Source organism: Myotis daubentonii, chromosome X (assembly GCF_963259705.1).
Source record: "Myotis daubentonii chromosome X, mMyoDau2.1, whole genome shotgun sequence".
NCBI lineage: Eukaryota > Metazoa > Chordata > Mammalia > Chiroptera > Vespertilionidae > Myotis > Myotis daubentonii.
The window spans coordinates 117,045,446-117,064,986 of record NC_081861.1 but is presented as its reverse complement, the minus strand read 5'-3'; the positions used below and the strand labels follow the sequence as shown (position 1 = coordinate 117,064,986).

General features: G+C 37.9%; 1 protein-coding gene across 5 annotated transcripts in view; it reads right to left on the bottom strand.

Annotated features, from left to right (window-relative positions):
- The window catches only part of DMD (dystrophin), a 2,282,236-nt gene that overhangs the window by 639,780 nt on the left and 1,622,915 nt on the right, over positions 1–19,541 (bottom strand). For all 5 annotated transcript variants that reach the window (XM_059679269.1, XM_059679268.1, XM_059679270.1 and 2 more), the window contains one exon: positions 10,702–10,913. In XM_059679269.1, the coding sequence (XP_059535252.1) occupies positions 10,702–10,913 (212 nt within the window). The remainder of the gene's footprint in view (positions 1–10,701; positions 10,914–19,541) is intronic.

Here is a 19,541-nt window from a genome sequence, read left to right as displayed (position 1 = left end):
AATGTCAGCAGGCCATGCTCCATCTGAAACCTATATATAGGGGAGAATGCTTTCTCCTTTTACTAGCTTCTGGTGGTGGCTGTCAATCTTTGGTGCTCCTTGGCTTGAAGCTGCATCCCACTAATCTTTCCTTCTATTGCCACATGATGTTTTCCCTGTGGTCAGTGTCTTTACATAACATTATTCTCTCTGTGTATGCCTCTTTTTTCCCTCTTGTAAAGATACCAGACATACTGGATTCAGGGCTCGCTAGACTCAAGTATGACCTCATCTTAACTTCTCACACACGAAAGCCTTATTTCCAAATAAGGACACATTTACAGTAACAAGGTTTGGCCTTCAACACATCTTCTAAAGAGACAGTGTTCAACCTATGACATACATATTCCTAATTTGATGAGTATTTTTATCATAAAAGGGTTTCAGACTTTGTCAAATGCTTTATCTACAACTATTGAGATAGCCACATGGTTTTCTCCTTTATTCTACTGATAGGGTACATTACACTGATTAAATTTTGTATGTTAAAGTAACCTTGTATTTCTGAGGTAATTCTTACTTGATTATGGGCTAAAATCCTATCTAATAAAAGAGAAACATGGTAATTGGCGTACAACCGCTACCCTTCTCATTGGCTAATCAGCGAGATATGCAAATTAACTGCCAGCCAAGATGGTGGCCGGCAGCCGGGCAGCTTGAAACTAACATGAGGCTTGCTTGCTTCAGTGCCGGAGGACTCCAACGTTCCCCGCCTACCGCTGCAGGCCTCAGAGCTGCAACTCTAAGCAACTATGTAACAAATATAGAAGCTAAACAAAACCCCAGAAGCCTGCTTTAGTCCGCCGCTGGGCTTCAGCCAGCAGGATCGCAACATTGTAAGCATAGGCCAGAAACCTACTTTCAGCACCGGAGGCCTAAGAGCTGGAGCCAAGCCTCAAAGCTAAAGCTGGCCCAGAATAAAAAAAAAGAAGAAAAGAAAAAAAGGAGCGGTTGAGAGCTTCAGTCACCCCCAGCCTGAAAACAGCCCTCAGCCCCTCACCCAGACTGGCCAGGCACCCCATTGGGGACCCCCACCCTGAAGGGGGTGTGACCAACTGCAAACAGCCATCATCCCCTCACCCAGGCTGGCCTGGCACCCCAGTGGGGACCCCACCCTGATCCAGGACACCCTTCAGGGCAAACCAGCCAGCACCCACCCGTGCGCCAGGCCTCTACCCTCTATAGTAAAAGGGTAATATGCCTCCCAGCACTGGGAACAGCGGAGCCGCGAGGTCTCCCAGCACCGGGATCAGCATGACAGGGGGCAGCGCCCAAACCCCCTGATGGCCCTGCAGCTCTGTGTGTGACAGGGGGTGGGGCCACAACCTCCCTATCCACCCTGCTCTGTTCATGACAGGGGAAGGCTCCCCAACCCCCTGATCAGGCCTGCTCTGTGCCTGATAGGGGGGAGCTTCCCAACCCCCTGATCGCCCTGTGGCTCTGTGTGTGACAGGGTGCAGCGCCCCAACCCCCTGATCGGCCCTGCTCTGTGTGTGACAGGGTGCGGTACCCCAACCCCCGCCCCCTGCCATGGGCCCTGCTCTGTGTGTGACGGGGTAGAGCCATAACCTCCCCATCGGCCCTGACCTGAGTGTGAGAGTGTTGACGCCCCAACCCCCTGATCGGCCCTGCTCTGTGGGTGATAGAGGGCGCTGCCCCAACCCCCCCCCATGGGCCCTGCTCTGTGTGTGATGGGGTAGAGCCATAACCTCCCCATCGGCCCTGCCCTGAGTGTGACAGTGGTGGCGCCCCAACCCCCTGATCTGCCCTTCTCTGTGCGTGACAGGGGGGAGCTCCCCAACCCCCTGATTGACCCTGCTCTGTGCGTGACAGGGTAAGGAGCCCCAACCCCCCTGATGGGCCCTGCTCTGTGAATGACAGGGGGCAGCGCCCCAACCCCCGGATTGGCCCAGCTCTGTGTGTGACAGGGGATGGCGCCGCAACCTCCCCATCAACCCTGCCTTGAGTGTGACAGGGGGCGGTGCCCCAACTCCCCAATCGGCCCTGCTCTGAGCCCGACCAGGGGCTGCACCTAGGGATTGGGCCTGCCCTCTGCCACCTGGGAGCAGGCCTAAGCCAGCAGGGCGTTATCTCCTGAGGGGTCCCAGACTGCGAGAGGGCACAGGCCAGGCTGAGGGACCCCCCCCTTCCCCCCTGAGTGCACAAATTTTTGTGCACCGGGCCTCTAGTCCTTTTATAAAAATGTACATTTTTATTGATTTCAGAGAGTAAGGAAGAGGGAAAAAGAGATAGAATCATCAATGATGAGAGAGAATCATTGATTGTCTGCCTCTTGCACACCCCACACTGGGGATCAAGCCCACAACCTGGGTATGTACCCTGACTGGAAATCAAACCATTCATAGGTCGACACTCAGCCACTGAGCCATGCCAGCCAGACAATAATCCTTTTAATAGGTTGGTATATTAGGTTTGACAGTATTTTCTTGAGGCTTTTGAGTTTACATTCATAAGGCATATTGGTCTGTAGTTGTTTTTCCTATGATATTGTTTTCTCTTCTATTTTTGTGCGGCGTTTGTGAAATACTAGCATTAGTTCTTTAAATGTTTGGTTGAATTCACCAATGAAGCCATCTAGACATGAATCTTACCTTAGGAAAAGTTTTTAATTACTGATTCAATTTTTTTACTCATAAACGTGTATTCAGATTTTATATTTCTTCCATTCATAATATCCCCCTATAATTGTTTTGTTTTTGAGGTTAGCAGTTATGTATCCTCTTTCATTTCTAAGATTAGTAATTTGAGCCTTCTTTCTCTATTTTTCCTTAGACAGTCTAGCAGAAAAGTTGTTAATATTGTTGATCTTGTCTGGCTGATGTGGCTCAGTGGATGAGCATCAACCTATGGACCAGGCAGTCATAGTTTGATTCCTAGTCAGGGCACAAGCTGTGGTTGCATGCTCCATTCCCACTGGGGGGTGTGCAGGAGTCAGCTGATTGATGATCCTCATCATTGATGTTTCTACCCCTCTCCCTTCTTTTCTGAAATCAATAAATATATTTTTAAAATATTGATCTTTTCAAATAGACAACTTTTGGTTTTGTTGATATTTTCTCATTTTTCTTTTCTCGATTTCACTGATTTCCCAAAGTAATCTTTATTACTTCCTTCCTTTTGCTTGCTTAGGTTTAACGTCCTTTTTTTCTAGTTTCTTAAGATAGAAGGTTGGGTTACCAGTTGAAATTTTTCTTCTTTTTTAATATAGGTATGAATAGCTATAAATGTCACTCTAAACACTGCATTAGATGCATCCTGTAAGTTTCATTATGTTGTGTTATTTCTGTTCATCTTGAAGTATTTTTTGTATTTCCTTTGTGATTTCTTCTTTGACCTATTGGTTATTTTAAAATGTGCTGTGTCATTTTCTCATATTTATAAATTTCCCAAATTTACTTTTGTTATTGATTTTTAGTTTCATTCAATTTTGGTCATAGAAACTACATTGTATGATTTTAGTCCTTTTAAATGCATTGAGGTCTGTTTTATGGCTTAGCATATGGTCTATCCTGGAGAATAATGTGTATTCTGTTATTATTGGGTGGAGTGTTCTATAGGAGACTGTTCATAGGTCTTATTAGTTCATAGTGTTTTTCCAAGTCTCCTATTTCCTTGTTGATCTTCTGCCTAGTTGTTCTATCCTTATTAAAGGTAGGGTATTAGCCCTAGTTGGTTTGGCTCAGTGGATAGAGTGTCAGCCTGTGGACTGAAGGGTCCTGGGTTCCATTCCAGTCAAGGGCACATGCCTGCGTTGTGGGCTTGATCCCCACTAGGGGGCATGCAAGAGGCAGCTGATCAATGATTCTCATCATTGATGTTTTTATCTCTCTCTCCCTCTCCCTTCCTCTCTGAAATAAAAAAAAAAAAGGTAGGCTATTAAAGTCTCTATTTTGTTGTATTTTTATTTATCCCCTCCATTCTGATAGTTTTTACTTTATGTATATTGTATTCTTGTCTTTCTTTTCCTCAGAGTGGAATTATTGTCTGTCTTCAAGTTAGCTGATTCTTTTGCTAGCTTAAGTCTAATGTTGAGCACATCCAGTGAAAATTTTATTTCAATTATGTACTTTTAAATTCCAGAATCTCTATTTAGTCCCTGTTTATATCTCTTTATTGGTATTCTCTATTTGGCAAGACATGTGTGTAACCTTCTAGATGTCCCAGGAATATGTCAGAGCTTTTCAGAGTCCCCTGAAGACATCTCATTCCTCAGATCTTCATTTTAAGTTTTTCTCCAGATCCTGATTTTCTTCACTGGTAAAACAGCCTCAGCCAGCCGTTATTTAAACAATTGTTGCTGATTGTTTTGAATAAAAACTCTGGGGAAAGGGCTTTTCCTGGGGAGTCAGCTCAAACTCAGGTCAAACAAATGACAAGGCCTTGTTTATAGGATTGTTCTAGAGCAGCAGTTCTCAACCTGTGGGTCGCGAACAATGAAAATACATCCTGCATATCAGATATTTACATTATGATTCATAACAGTAGCAACACTACAGTTATGAAGTAGCAACGAAAATAATTTCATGGTTGGGGGTCACCACAACATAAGGAACTGTATTAAAGGGTTGCAGCATTAGGAAGGTTGAGAACCACAGTTCTACAGAGTGGCAAGGCAGATGATATAGTGTGCTCTGCGTATAAAATGGGTCTTTTTGAGGAACTCTAATCCAGGTCTTCAATCTCTGGTGGCTATAAGGCTGCTAATTTTCAAGCATACTGTGTACCTGGGGAAAAGTAATGGGAATAGGCCAAGTTAAAAAGCCTCACACACTGTTGTTCTTACTGAAGTACAGCAGTTTTAATATTGTTGCCAACCTTTGGTTAATTTTCAGAGTTCAGCAAAGGTGATTTGGACAATATTTACAATTTGTTGCTTTTATGAAGGAGTGGATTTACAGAGCAGCCACATTATATGTTCAAGCATGGAACAAGTTACACTGTGTAAAGAAAACAAGGCACAATATGGTGCAATCAGAGTATAATGCTATTTAAGTCTTGGTAACTCTGCATTAAATATTTATATAGTATAGCAGTACCTAGGAAAACTACTCATTACTTTCTGTGCTCCATCAGTGATGTAGGAAGCACTCTGTATGCTTTGAGAAGTTTAATAGCTTTATACCTACTTTGGGAGGAAAAATACTATTAGATGTTTGATCCTTTCTCCTTAATCATGTGGAAACTTTAGGGGAGAACAAAAGGGAATAAAGAAAATGCATGGAAAAATGATACGTCCTAATAAGAAGATTTCTGATAATGTTTTCATTATTGTATCAGATATGCGAACCTTGAACTGCCAGTGTGGGTCAATTTGCTAATGTCATTTTGTTCAGTCTAAAAGTAAACAAAACATGTGAATGAAGAATTGAGCTTCCATTACTGTACATATCCTTATGGCAGATCTGGATATTATCTAATACCACTCCCCCCACCTCCAATAACTAAAATGATAAAGCTCTACTACCATATTTGAAAAAGAAGTTTCTGTGATTAGTTTCCTTCCTAGTAAATTAATTTGAGATCCTCAAATAGCTATTGTATTTTTTACATATAACAAGTTCAACTTTTTAAATATAATTACATGATTACAGTGTACCAATGTTTCAAGCTCCCTAAAGAATGTCTTCAAAACAGGTATTTTATGGCCTTGGACATGTTTATTTAAAAATTTGATAAATTATTGGAATTCTTGCCTCAGATAGCTTTAAGTATTAGATAGCCAAATCAGCTAGGCTCAAACAAGATTTCACTTCTCTATTGAATTCATGTTCTCTTAGCTCAGTCAAGCACAAAACAGCTAATGCTGTCCCATTTGAAAAGCTTTTATGCTGAATTTGATACAAAAGCAATCACAAAGCAGACAAAAAGGGATTTCTCTTTCAAAAGCTAAAAGGGGAAAAAATAAATGAAAACTCTGAGCCTGGGTAAATCTCTCTTGACACTGGAAAAGAAAGTTTAAAATCATCAAGAAATAATTTTTCCAAGAAGTCAATGCCAAGTTTGTACCAATCTTAATAGCCTTGGGGAACAGGTTGTGAAGTCAACCAAGATACTGCCAAATGAAATAAGTCCCATGAAGACCATTGCAGACAATTTTAGGTGCCAATAGCATATCATCTTACCTCTTATGAAAGTGAAATGTCACCATATCTCATAGTATTCTGTCATAGCTATTGGCAGGGATTTTGATTAGAATAGAAATCCTGTATGATTTTCTCTATTTTCTATCTTTTCAACTCAAAAGAACATCATTGTTTTCTCAGAGCGATGGATAAGATCGAATGAAGCTATGTGGTTAACAAAATCAAGTACTTACTTTATGTTTTTGTTTCCAAAAATTAAGGGCTATATAGGAAAGAAAGAAATTAAACATATATTATGGGCACTTCTTAATTATCTTCTCATTCATTATTGACATAATAGGCCATCTACATGCAGTCTGTTCTTTTGCCAAATCAAAAGTCTCTGGTTTTCATCTCTTTCCACCCTACCCGTACTTTCAAGATGGACTTTTCCCAGATTCCATCTCAGATCAGATTTGTATTTTTGAAGAGGGTGTTATTGTTCCATTTTTTCTCCATTTTTTTCTAATCCAGAGAGGAGGTTTTTGAAATATCCAATGAGTAAGAAAATGTTTAAATATAAAACTTAATAAAGTATTATAAAGAATTAAAAATAACTATTAAAAGGTATGTAGCAACATATATAAATATTTCATCAATAATGCTGACTTAAAAATCAGAAATCAAAATTTTATCTACATTATGAAGACAAATATGTAGATAAGAAATGGAAAAGATTAGAGATAAATATTAGCAATCATGAACACTAAAATATCAGAATTGTAGGTGATTTTTCCCTTTTATTCAGGTATGGTGACTGGTTTAAAAATTCAAAGAGTGCAACAGTGCTGGTGGTTGTCTTTGAAACCATTTCATTGGTTTCATTGGTGACACTGAGGACAGTCATCAGTGATCAGTTCTGTAGACACAGTCTAATGATTGCCTTACAAGGCTCACTGTCTCTCTTGCTAATCTTAGGCACAAAGACTCAGAAAAAAATTTATGGAACAAAAAGGTCTTTGGTCAAATCAATCAATGTCTCCTTATGTCTATTTTCACATTTTCTTCCTAAAAGAAAATTGTAAGTGATAAGCCAGCTAATGTCATTCAGCAGTGAGAACAGAGTAGACCTCCATTTTATAGGCTCTCTGACTTACATAAAAATTAAAAATAGTAGTTTCATTAAAAATGGAATCCAATTTGCAATAATCCTTTTAAGTTTTTCATAGTAAAACAACATATAAACTTCTCCCCAGTATACTATTTCATTATTTTTATTTTCTACTTGTTGGCTTATCAGTAATATATTATATGTCAATTCATAATTACAATTGTCTCCCTTTCTGATTCTCAGGGTATTTCTTGATTCATTTTAACCACATAGACATACAATGGGTAGAAGAGAAGATATGTAATGTCATTTATAAGAACAAGCACTATATGTTCACATCTTAACTCAGCCACTTCTAAGTGTAGTTACTGAACTTCTCTAGGCTTCACTTTACTTACCTATAAACTGGAAGCAATAAGAGTGCTTTTCTTGGGATGTTTTTGAGAGAATAAAATAATCCAATATGTGTAAAGTGAATCACAGTTTTTGACAAATAGCAAGTAATTACTATATGCTAGTGAGTATTAGCATTAGAATTACTCTTAGTTTTACCATATGCCATAAGCACTAAATGACAGGAAAATTACAATGTTGGTCATTTTTATCTGTATTATGAACTTATATTAAACTTGCAGCAATATATATAATTAAATTCCTCACAAACATAACACAACCAAAAACATCAGTTGCCATTTTTATGATGTAGTTTTCTACTGACTATTCAAAAGCAAAATTTTTATCTCAAAAGTTTGACAAAGACTGCAATTATAATACAATCTTGTCTTTGTCTTAGGTGTTTAAAACATCTTACTTGTTTTGACAAAAATTGTTTTTTTCTCCTTTCATTTTTCCTTTTGCATTTTTTGTCTCTTATTTAAAGCTCCTTGCTTTCTATGAGCTGTTAAATCCTAATCATTCTTGCTATCACTTTAGGATTCTCATAGGTTTTAAGATGATTATTTCTCACTTGACAATTTCCAGAGTCTTTTTCTAATCAAATCTGACACTATATGCCTCTCATCATTCCTTCCCCTCATCTATTCAAGGGTCTTCCCCCCCCCCTGTTAATTCCTCCTTACCAGTTAACCACCTTGTCCCATGATTTTCTAGATTCATAGAATCCTAATTTTTTTTAGAGAAAAAAGGAATGATATAACATACTGAGTACCTTATGGATAAGACCAGAACTATAACCATATACAGGAGACTCTTGAAGATGGTGGTGTAGGTAAACTCGGTACTCACTGCCTTCCACAACCACATCAAAATTATAACTAAAATATAGAATGACCATCATTTAGAAATGCCTGAAATCTGACAGAAGAAGAAGAAGAAGAAGAAGAAGAAATAAAAAATATGAACAATAAAATAACAATAAATACATAGCTACCAACAGTTTAATCTAAAAATAAAAATTAACAAACAAGGAATCTAATGAACAAAATAAATTGATGAATAAAATAGAACCAGATGCATGGAAACATGGAACAGACTGATGAATCTCAGAGAAAAGGGGGTGGGCTAGAAGAGATTTACCAAAGAATTTATATGCATACATGCATTACCTATGGACACAGGCAATAGGGTGGTGAAGGCCTGGGGTGGGGTAGGAACCTGGTGGAGGGGGGCAATGAGGGAAAAAAGGAGGGCATCTGTAATACTCTCAACAATAAAGATTTTAACAAGAATAAACATATAGACTCTATATTTCACATAGTCAGATCAGGAATTGGGAAAATCACCAGTAGAAATTCCTAATTTATCCACGTTCACCCAAGTGAGAATATCTTATTGGTAACAAGTATCTTGTGAGAGTAAACTTTTATTTGTCTACATGTTGCTTCCAAATGAGGTCATGATAAGCCTCTAAAATCCTATCTGACTTTCTAACATTCTTGTCATATAAATTAAAACCTTGTCCTCATAGTAGTTTAGGTCCTTTGAAAAAATAGATATGGCAGAGACTGATTCAAAGCTTACTACCTCATTATTCCCATTAACTATTCCTGAAATTAAATTAGGAACAACTTTTGGTCAACAGGATGTGTGTGGAAAAGGAAGAGCTCCCAAGAAAGGTTCTTCAACCTCTATTGGGCTATGTCACAACCAATAAATTAACCTTAACTGTATGAAGTTATTGGGATTTCAGGGGTTCTTATTCAAATGAACTTAGTGAAGGTACATATGCTATAGAGCTTATCATAGTCTAAATTCTGCCTAATTTAGAAATGGAAGTCACTTCATTCAAGAAAATGATGACTTTTTTCTCAGATCACATAACTAATTTGAGATTCAGATACTTGTTTAGCAGAAGGCCTTTTTCTGCCAGAAAAAAACCCAAAAAACAAACCTGTGGTACATCTACACAAAAGAACTCCTACCATTTGCAACAGCAGGGATGGAGCTGGAGAGCATTATCCTAAGCGAAATAAGTCAGTCAGAGAAGGATAAATACCACATGATCTCACTCATTTGTGGATTATAATGAACAACATAAATTGATGAACAAAAACAGATCCAGTGACAGAGAAACATCGATCAGTGCTCAAACCTCAGAGGGAAGGTAGGGGAGGGAGGGGGTAAAGGGGAGAAATCAACCAAAGGACTTGTATGCATGCATATAAGCCTGACCAATGGACACAGGCACCAGGGAGGTGAGGGCATCAATGGGAGTGGGGCGGCAATGAGGGGATAAGGACACATATGTAATACCTTAATCAATAAAGAAAAAAATCTAAACAGGACTTTGATCAAATACTCAATCTGACCAAGTTCCCACCAATTTACTCCCCTGTTTAAAGTTTCCCAAAGGCTGCCCTTTGTTTGATATTTAAGGTCTTTCAAAACTGACCCATACATACAAGGTTTGAAAAAATTCAATGCATGTAAAGTGCCATGCATGGTGCTTGATAAAACATAGTCAAACAAATTTTGTTTTCCTTTTTCTTTTATTCTGAAGAGCTGTAGATTATTAAGTGGACAAAAATGTGATGTAGTTTTGGGGAAAGGGGAGGAAGCAAAGGCAGAGAAAGAAGAGAAGCTGGGCTGGAAGTCAGAGAATGGGAAGAGAAAGTGAGAATATACTTTATCTCTGCCTTATCCTTACACATACCCTTCCCTTTTCCATTTGGGGCCCTTAAACAAAGTAGGAAAAGTAGAGCTGTTACCTTTTCTAGGAAGACATTAAGGGATTGACTTATGTTCCTGCATAAGTATGTATATCAACTTTGAAGTAGTTTAAAAAGATGTTACGATGTGAAAACCAGCCCATTATAACCAGATTATTAAACTAAATTAATTTTAAGATAGATATTAGTCTAGTCTGTAATCTCTACTTTGTCTACTGTTCATTTTAGCATAAATGTAATTTTATTTTAATAAGTTTACCTTAAAAATCATTAAATGTTAATCCTCTGTATAATTATTTCCAGTGTACACCGTATTTAAGAACATATCTCTGATTCTAACCTTGGTTTCTTTGATTTTCTTTTGGATTGCATCCATTGTGTAGGGACCCTCCTTCCAGGACTCAAGCTTGCCTCTGACCTGCCCCAAGACCTGCTCAGCTTCTTCCTTAGCTTCCAGCCATTGTGTTGAATCCTTTAACATTTCATTCAACTGTTGCCTGCGGTTCTGAAGGTGTTCCTGTACTTCATCCCACTGATTCTGAATTCTTTCAACTGGAATAAAAGGAAAAATAAATATATAGGATTAAATGCTAGTCTTAAGAATATATTTTCAATTTAACATCCAAATATCTCACATTCTGTATTACTCATTTTAAAAAAGTATTCACTTCGTTATAGCTAGGATGATCGACAACTGAATTCCTTAATGGTTTTCAATGGCAAAATGAGTTTCTGTTAAATTATTTCCCTGAAGGTGACCTAGAACATAAATACTCTATGTAAAAATTTAAATCTGTTTATTCTCAATCTCTAGAACCAAATATGAATAAAATTTTAGAAAGGTTCTTTGGCAGAACCCCAAACACCTTGTCCTTACCACTTCAGATTCTAACAGTCTGACTTCCAATACCATCATTGGCAGTTCATTCCTTGAAGGCTTTGTATTACCATAAAGAGTTTGTTTTGCCATCTAAGTGGTAGGCTAGATACACCAAGGAACTGACACTTTCCCTCTTGCCAATCCACCTCCTAGGAACAGTCTGTAAGCAATGACTGATGGTAGTAGGCATTGGGATTTGAATATTTTAGCCCCCTTGATGCTAGGGCACATAACTGTGAGGCATGTGTTTTTCAATGGTTCCAAAATTCTCCCAGTGAGATAAAGCTCCACTGGCCCACAGTGGTAACCTGCTTGATAATGCACCATCCTTTATTGGCTGTCTTTCCATACCTGTCTCACTTCCTCACTCCCCTACTGATATTTTCCTCAACTCCCAAATAAATCACTTGCTCTTAAAACCTTTTTCTAGGGCTTTCTTCTGGGGCTACCCAAGAGCAGATGGGCATTCTGGAAATTTCTTATAACAATATCTAAAAATTCATGCTGATGATATTTTGTAAGTATGACAGGCTTATACTGAACCTATTTTTTGGTATCATTGAGAATCAAAGATAATATATGATTTGCCTATAGATTATTCTCTGAAATACTCCAATTTAGAATGCTAAAATAAATATGACCACACTATTTTTCTTTCCTTTAAGGATAATTCTATCTTTTCTTTATTCTGGTTTCATGAAATAGAAATAATGTCATAGAAAACAAGTAATAAACCACCAATATTACCACAGTAAAGTTCTATTATATTTTGCCTACATGTCTGCAATAGATTCCATGTAGTCCTCCACCCCAAGCCTCTGTTTTTCAATGTAACATCTACACTTTAGACAGAGTGATAACTAATATAGACCTGATCACCTCACTCTCTCATTTAAATGCTTAAATGTCTTTCCACCACCCTCTGGAATATTTAGTTTGATGTACATGTTTTTCTCTGTGATCTGGCCCAAACAGTCTGAGAAGTTTATTTACAGAAAAAAATAAGTTACAACATAATCAGGGTATAGGAAAATCACCAAAGATATACAAGAACTAGGCCTTGCAGTAGTGGTGCTGTTACTATATCTAGGCACAAGAAATCAGGGGAAGGAGAAGTGGCCAGAAGCCAAGAATTATGAAGAGAAACCACCTTCAGAAGAGCAGTAACCTTTTGTCAAGGGACATAGTCAGCCTGAGGCAACTTCACGGGGAGGCAACTAGGAGAATAAATATCCTGACCTCACTCAACCTGCTCTCTTCAATTTCCAAATAGGGCTCCCCAGTGGCTAAACCAACTGGAAGCCAGAGGGCATGAGAGATCTATGATGACACAGATCAGCCTCCCAGAGTAGACAGCAGGGTAAAGAAGGGCAAAGCCTGGCTATGGGTGGACAAGTAAAATGTATACAGCACAGACTTCACTCATATGTGGAATCTAATGAACAAAATGAGCTAACAAGCAAAACAGAGATGGACTCATAGATAGAGAGCAGGCTGGCAGCTGTTGTGATGCATTAGGGGTTGGGTGGGGGTGGAGGATCGAGCAAAAGGGAAAAAAATGGAAAAAAAAAAACCCCTCATGGACACTGATAATAGTGTGGGAATGGAAGGGGTGAGAGGAGTGGGGGGAGGTGGAGGAGGGTATATGGGGGATAAACGGTGATGGAAGGAGATGACTTGGGATGGTGAACACACAATGCAATATACAGATGATGTATTATAGAATTCTACACCTGAATCCTGGATAATTTTGTTAATCAGTGTCACTGCAATAAATTTATTAAAAAGGAAAAGAAACCATCACAGTATTATAACATTGTGCATCTTATTTCATCATGTTGGCTCAGTTTTTCTTTCTTTTTTTTATATTTACATCTTACAGCTTATTTATTTATTTTTTATTTTTTTATTTTTTTTTGGTTTTTAAATTCTTTTTTTTATTGCTTAAAGTATTACAAAAAGTATTACATATGTCTCCTTTCCCCCCCCCTGCCCTTGATAATCCCCTGGCCTCCCCTACCCCCCAGTGTCTTATGTCCATTGGTTATGCTTATATGCATGCATACAAGTCCTTTGGTTGATCTCTTACCCACCCCCCTCCTGCCCTCCCACCCTCCCCGGCCTTCCTGCTGCAGTTTGACAGTCTGTTCGAGGCAGCTCTGCCTCTGTATCTATTTTTGTTCATAAGTTTATAATGGTCTTTATTATCCAGAAATGAGTGACATCATGTGGTATTTTTCCTTCATTGACTGGCTTATTTCACTTAGCATAATGCGCTCCAGTTCCATCCATGCTGTTGCAAATGGTAAGAGTTCCTTCTTTTTTATAGCAGCATAGTATTCCATCGTGTAGATGTACCACAGTTTTCTAATCCATTCATCTACAGATGGGCACTTACGCTGTTTCTTAATTAACTCTATTGTTGCCTCAAAGTTTTGAGAAGTTATGAGTTAGATAAGTACTTGAGATATTTTGTAAATAACTATCAGGACTAGATAAATACTACAAGACTAGTAATTCTGACATGAAATCAAGAATCTTGTATCTAGAAAACTAAGGGCACTCATTATTTTTATTGGGTTTATTTCTGTCAAGGTGTTTGTTATGTTGCAAAACCAGCCAACATATTATATTCCAACTTCAGTTAACATACCAACCTCTGTTTAAATGTCAGTCTTTCTTTATAATCTTTGAGAACTATTCTTTTGTGTTTGTTTCATTGTTGTTGTTGCCCCACTGGGAAGTACCACATATGTCATAGGTGAGATGTATAGTTATTGATTATTCTTCTATTTAATCTTTAGTTTACAAAATTAATAGTGTAATTGCTATTATAAGAAACTGTTTAAAATATAAATAAAAATGTCCTTAAGTGTTCTGAAATATTTTTCTATCATAGAACAACATAGAACTGATATTCTAATTACAATCCCTTCTTTCAATTTATAACAGGCTACTTTATTATGTACTATTGACCCCATGCATGGATTCATGCACCTTGAAAGGAAAATAATTAGAAGAAATATTTTAATATTGCTATTTGCCCTTTCTCTGTAATGGAAGTGTCAGAGCCACTGTTGGTCTCCATCTGTAGGGTGATTGGAGTGGTGATCAGGCCTCCCTCCCCGCCCCCCACTCACACCCGCCTTGGCCTGGCACCTCCCACTCACCTTCTCCACCATTCTGCTGCAGTCCCGCTCTCATTGGAGCCCATCAGGCCAGCAGCACCTCCACTGCCACCCACTGCCAGCACCATGTCGCCTACACCCGCCATTTTCCGTACCACCCCCTGGTGGTCAGCACACATCATAGCGAGCGGTTGAACTCCCAGTCTCCCAGTCAAAATTCCAGTGACCATCCACCCAAGGGGACAATTTACATATTAGGTTTTTATTATGTAGGATAGTTGGCACTTTTTTTCTTAGCCTATTGACATATACTATGTGTAATTGAAGATAATAAAATTGACTTTCCTTAAAAAGTCTTTGATTCTAATTTGCCTTTGCCTAAATCAGCCCTAATTAGTGATAACATTTTTAGAATGCCCAGTATTTCTTACATAAACCTGGTAAGCCATTCATATTCATACCAGTGGATACTTTATAATCCTATATTTCATTTCAGTAGTATAGATATGATGTATAACTTTTAATGAACATCACTTGATATGAATAAGTAGTTTTTCCTATTATGTGGGGAGATATTTCTTAATTGTGGAAAAAGGAGGGAACTTTTATTTTTATTTATTTTTTTATAGTTTTGTAAGCTTTTATTTCTAAGCTATCAGAAATATTTTCAATATTACCAAATTGCTCTCCACTTCAGTTTATGAGAGCACCTGCTACCCTACATTTTGCCTTCTAATGTTTACCAACCGACTATGCAAAAAAGTGGTATTTTAGTTGTTTTACTTTACATTTCTTAATTTAATAATGAAGAACTTTTTTCAGATTTAATAGATTGCCTATAACTGTCCACTTTTCTTCTTTTTTTATTGTTTAAAGTAATACAAAGGGTATTACATATGTGTCCATTTTTCCCCCCCGCCCTAAATAGTCCCCGAGCCTCCCCTATCCCCCAGTGTCTTATGTCCATTGGTTATGCTTATATGCATGCATACAAGTCCTTTGGTTGATCTCTTACCCCCCTACCTCCTGTCCCCCAACCCTCCCCGGCCTTCCCGCTGCAGTTTGACAATCTGTTTGAGGCAGCTCTGCCTCTGTATCTATTATTGTTCAAAAGTTTATAATGGTCTCTATTATCCATGAATGAGTGAGATCATGTGGTATTTTTCCTTCATTGACTGGCTTATTTCACTTAGCATAATACTCTCCAGTTCCATCCATGCCGTTGCAAATGGTAAGAGCTGAAAAAGGAGGGAACTTTTATAGCTTAGACCAGTGGTCAGCAAACTGCGGCTTGCGAGCCACATGCGGCTCTTTGGCCCACAAAATACCACGTGCGGATGTGCACGTACAGTGCGATTGAAACTTCGTGGCCCATGCACAGAAGTCAGTATTTTTTAGAAGAGCCACACTCAAGGGGCCAAAGAGCCACATGTGGCTCGTGAGCCTCAGTTTGCTGACCACTGGCTTAGACCATTATTTCAGACAAACACACAATTTCAATGTCTGTTCAATCTTTGCAATGAAAGTTTTCATCCCAAAGTGGCCATGTGTGTGTAAGGTAGCAAGATAAACTAGTTCATTGGGATGTGTATCTCGCTAAGGGTTTGCTTTCTCATCTTTGACCTTCAACTGTACATGATAATCAGATAATATTTAACTAGATAAATTTATAGCCTACAGACTTACTCAACAATCCATCTACTCCTCTATGTACTGCTACTCATCAATCCATCCATCTAGTCTGCTGGTCACCATTTTATTTACCATGTACTACATAACAGGCATTATGCTAAGCACTGGGTAAACAAAGGAGTCTAAGATTACCTGCCTTCTGGTTGGTGCCTGTTAGATAGAGGCATTATTCATTATCTATTCAAAGAATCTAGGATGAGCTGTTCCAGGGAAAAGAATGAGTTTTGAGGATCATCCACATTGGACAATTATGCAGTCAGATGGACTGAAGGTGCTGTGGCATAGCTGTACAGGGTGGACAAAAGTAGGTTTACAGTTGTTCACATGGAAAATAATATAGTAATGAGTAATAACACAAGAATAAACTGTGTTTCACATATCACAACTATAAACCTACTTTTGCCCCACCCTGTATATTTTGAGAGAGAAATCTGGGATTACACATCACTACTGAAGAGTAAAAATGGAAGCCATCTATGTGAATGCATTCTCAATGATATGGTGTATAGATTAAGCAGAACAGAGGGTTAAGAATGGAACACTAGAAAACACAAAGACAGGACATAGCAAAAGTAGCCAATAAGATGAAAAATGACTAGAGAGGCAAGAGAATACTTGGAAAGTGAAATTTTATAGAAACTTGGACAAGAATGAGATTCAAAAAACACTTTTAAATGCCATAGATGTCACAAGAATTGCTAGAATATTAAATAACAGTTATTTGAAAACCTGTTCTGCTTAAAGCACTGTTTTAAGTTTTTGACAAGTAATAACTCATTTAATCATCATGATGATATTATGAGGTAGGTATCATTGTTTATGTTGTTGCTGCTGTTCTCATTAAACAGATGAAGAAATAGAGACAATGTTAAAGAACTGGTTTAAGGTCATACAGATAGTGAGTGGTAGATCCAACACTTGGGCCCAAGCAGTCAGACTCCCCAAAGCCTGTGCCAAAAGTATTCATTGGCTTTGACCACACGGAATTCCTTGAAGACCATACAGGAAATTATTTTAGTGAAGCAGTAGAAATCTTATTGTAGGGAATTGACAAATGAATCAGTCAATGATGGATGAGAGTTGGAAGATAATTACCCCTTGTCGGTGACAACTATGAGGTGTGCTTTTCTCTATTTGCCAGGGTTGAGCAGTAGTTGCTCACAGCAATAACCTACTCAATAATTGGCTTAATTACTGGCTCCTTTCTTTATTTCACTGTCCCACTTCCTACTGGTACTTCCTAGGATCACCTTACAAATAAACCACTTTCACTCAAATCATTGTTTGAAGGTATGCTTCTGGGGGAACCTAGTTGAAGTTAGAGTTTTATTCATTAAAACAATTCTTAGTGTGCAACCCAGTGCTTGACACTTGGTATACTTTCAATAACTGTCAAATGAATTGTATATGTAGACTATTTCAATTATTCATGCTTCCTCTTTATAATGATGTAAAAATGCCACTGCCAAAGTTAACTTTTGCCAAGTACCAGAGTCTTTCTTTCTGAAAAGCAGTTTCTTTATTGCATTTTAAGTCTACATAATTTGAACACTGGCTTGAGTCTTTTACATTTCCCTTTTTGTTTTTTTTACTGTTCATGATCTCCATAATAAGTAAACAAATATTCTCTGGGCATATTTGTTTCTAATAATGCCTTTAAATGAACCATTTTTTTGGGGTGTGTATAAAACAACTTCACTGTTATGTTTACTAGTAGAATATTCTCCTTTGATTAAAAAAATCTATAAATTGAAAAGTATGGAGGGGGCATCCTGTGAGTTAAAATTAATTTAATGATAACTCTCTCTAACATTCTTAAAATCAATGTAGATCAGAGATAATCTGTGGGAATGTCTTATTACTTTAGCCTGTCTTTTAAATTAAATTTTGGACTGACTAGTATTGAAAAATACATGTGTATACTGGATAAGAAATTTTTTTTGTTAATCTGCATCTGAGGATATTTTTTCCATTGATTTTTTAGAGTGAATGGGGAGATACAAAGAGAGAAACATCGATGTGAGAGAGACACATCGATTGGTTGCCTCTTGCTCTCCCCCACCAGGGCTAGGGACCAAGCCTGCAACTGAGGTACACGACCTTTACCAGAATTGAATCTGCAACCCTTCAGTCCATAGGATGATATTCTAACCACTGAGCAAAACCGGCCAGGGCGGGATAAGAATATTTTCATGGGGATTTTCTTTTTTTTTTTTTATACTTTATTTTTTTTTTATTGCTTAAAGTATTACAAAGGGTATTACATATGTATCCATTTTATCCCCCCGCCCTAGACAGTCCCCTAGCCTCCCCTATCACCCAGTGTCTTATGTCCATTGGTTATGCTTATATGCATGCATACAAGTCCTTTAGTTGATCTCTTACCCCCCTACCTCCTGCCCCCCAACCCTCCCCGGCCTTCCCGCTGCAGCTCGACAATCTGTTTGAGGCAGCTCTGCCTCTGTATCTATTATTGTTCAAAAGTTTAATGGGGATTTTCAAATTTTGAAACATACTGCATTCTAGAGTATAATAACAACAATAAAATATCATATTGTTAATAACTTAAGTACAATTAGATGAATACTAGAAATACAGTCAGCAGATGTATCTCCCCTTGTGAAATAATTAACCATATGTGGGAATTCATTTTGCATAGAAGATATTATGGAGATATTATTTCCATTACAAAAGGACTCACCATAAGATTTCCCTATACGCTCAATTTATCAAGTGTATTTAAAATATTATTTGACTTGTACTCCACTCCCAGGTATTGCATAGCTATATTGTACTTCCAGAGAAATCCATACTTATATTCACCAAAAATATGTACTAAATTGGAAGAGTCCCCAACTGGAAATTACCCAAATTCCCATCTGCTGTAAAATGGATAAATACTTTGTGATATATTTATCAATAGAGTACCATATAATAACAATTATGAAATATCTACAACTATGTGCAATCATATATGTTAATCTTACAAACAATGTTGAGGGAAAGAAGCCAGCCCCAAACAAGGACATACTATTTTATTCCATGTACATAATGTACAAAAACTGGATAAAGTAAGAATATTGTGAAAATTGCAATAGTGGTTACTCTTGTGGGACTGGTAGTCACTAAAGGAGACATAATGAGGGCTTCTGAGGTTCTGGTCATTTCTTGATTTGAGTGATGATTACACAGATGTATTCAGTTTGTGCAAATACACCAAGCTAGACATTTAGGATGTGTGCATTTTTCGTGATGTATATTGTACTTCAATAAGAATTTAAGTGAAATATTATTTGACTTGCAAAATGTATTCTCATACAATTTTGGAAAATTCATCTTTTTTAATAGGGTTGCAACCTGTAAATATGCATCACTTGGGCAGATATAAATGATAATGAGAGATGCATGGCTTTGCTAAGGACATGATACAATTTAGACCTTAGAATTGTGTGATAAAGATCATTGTAGAAATACTCATTG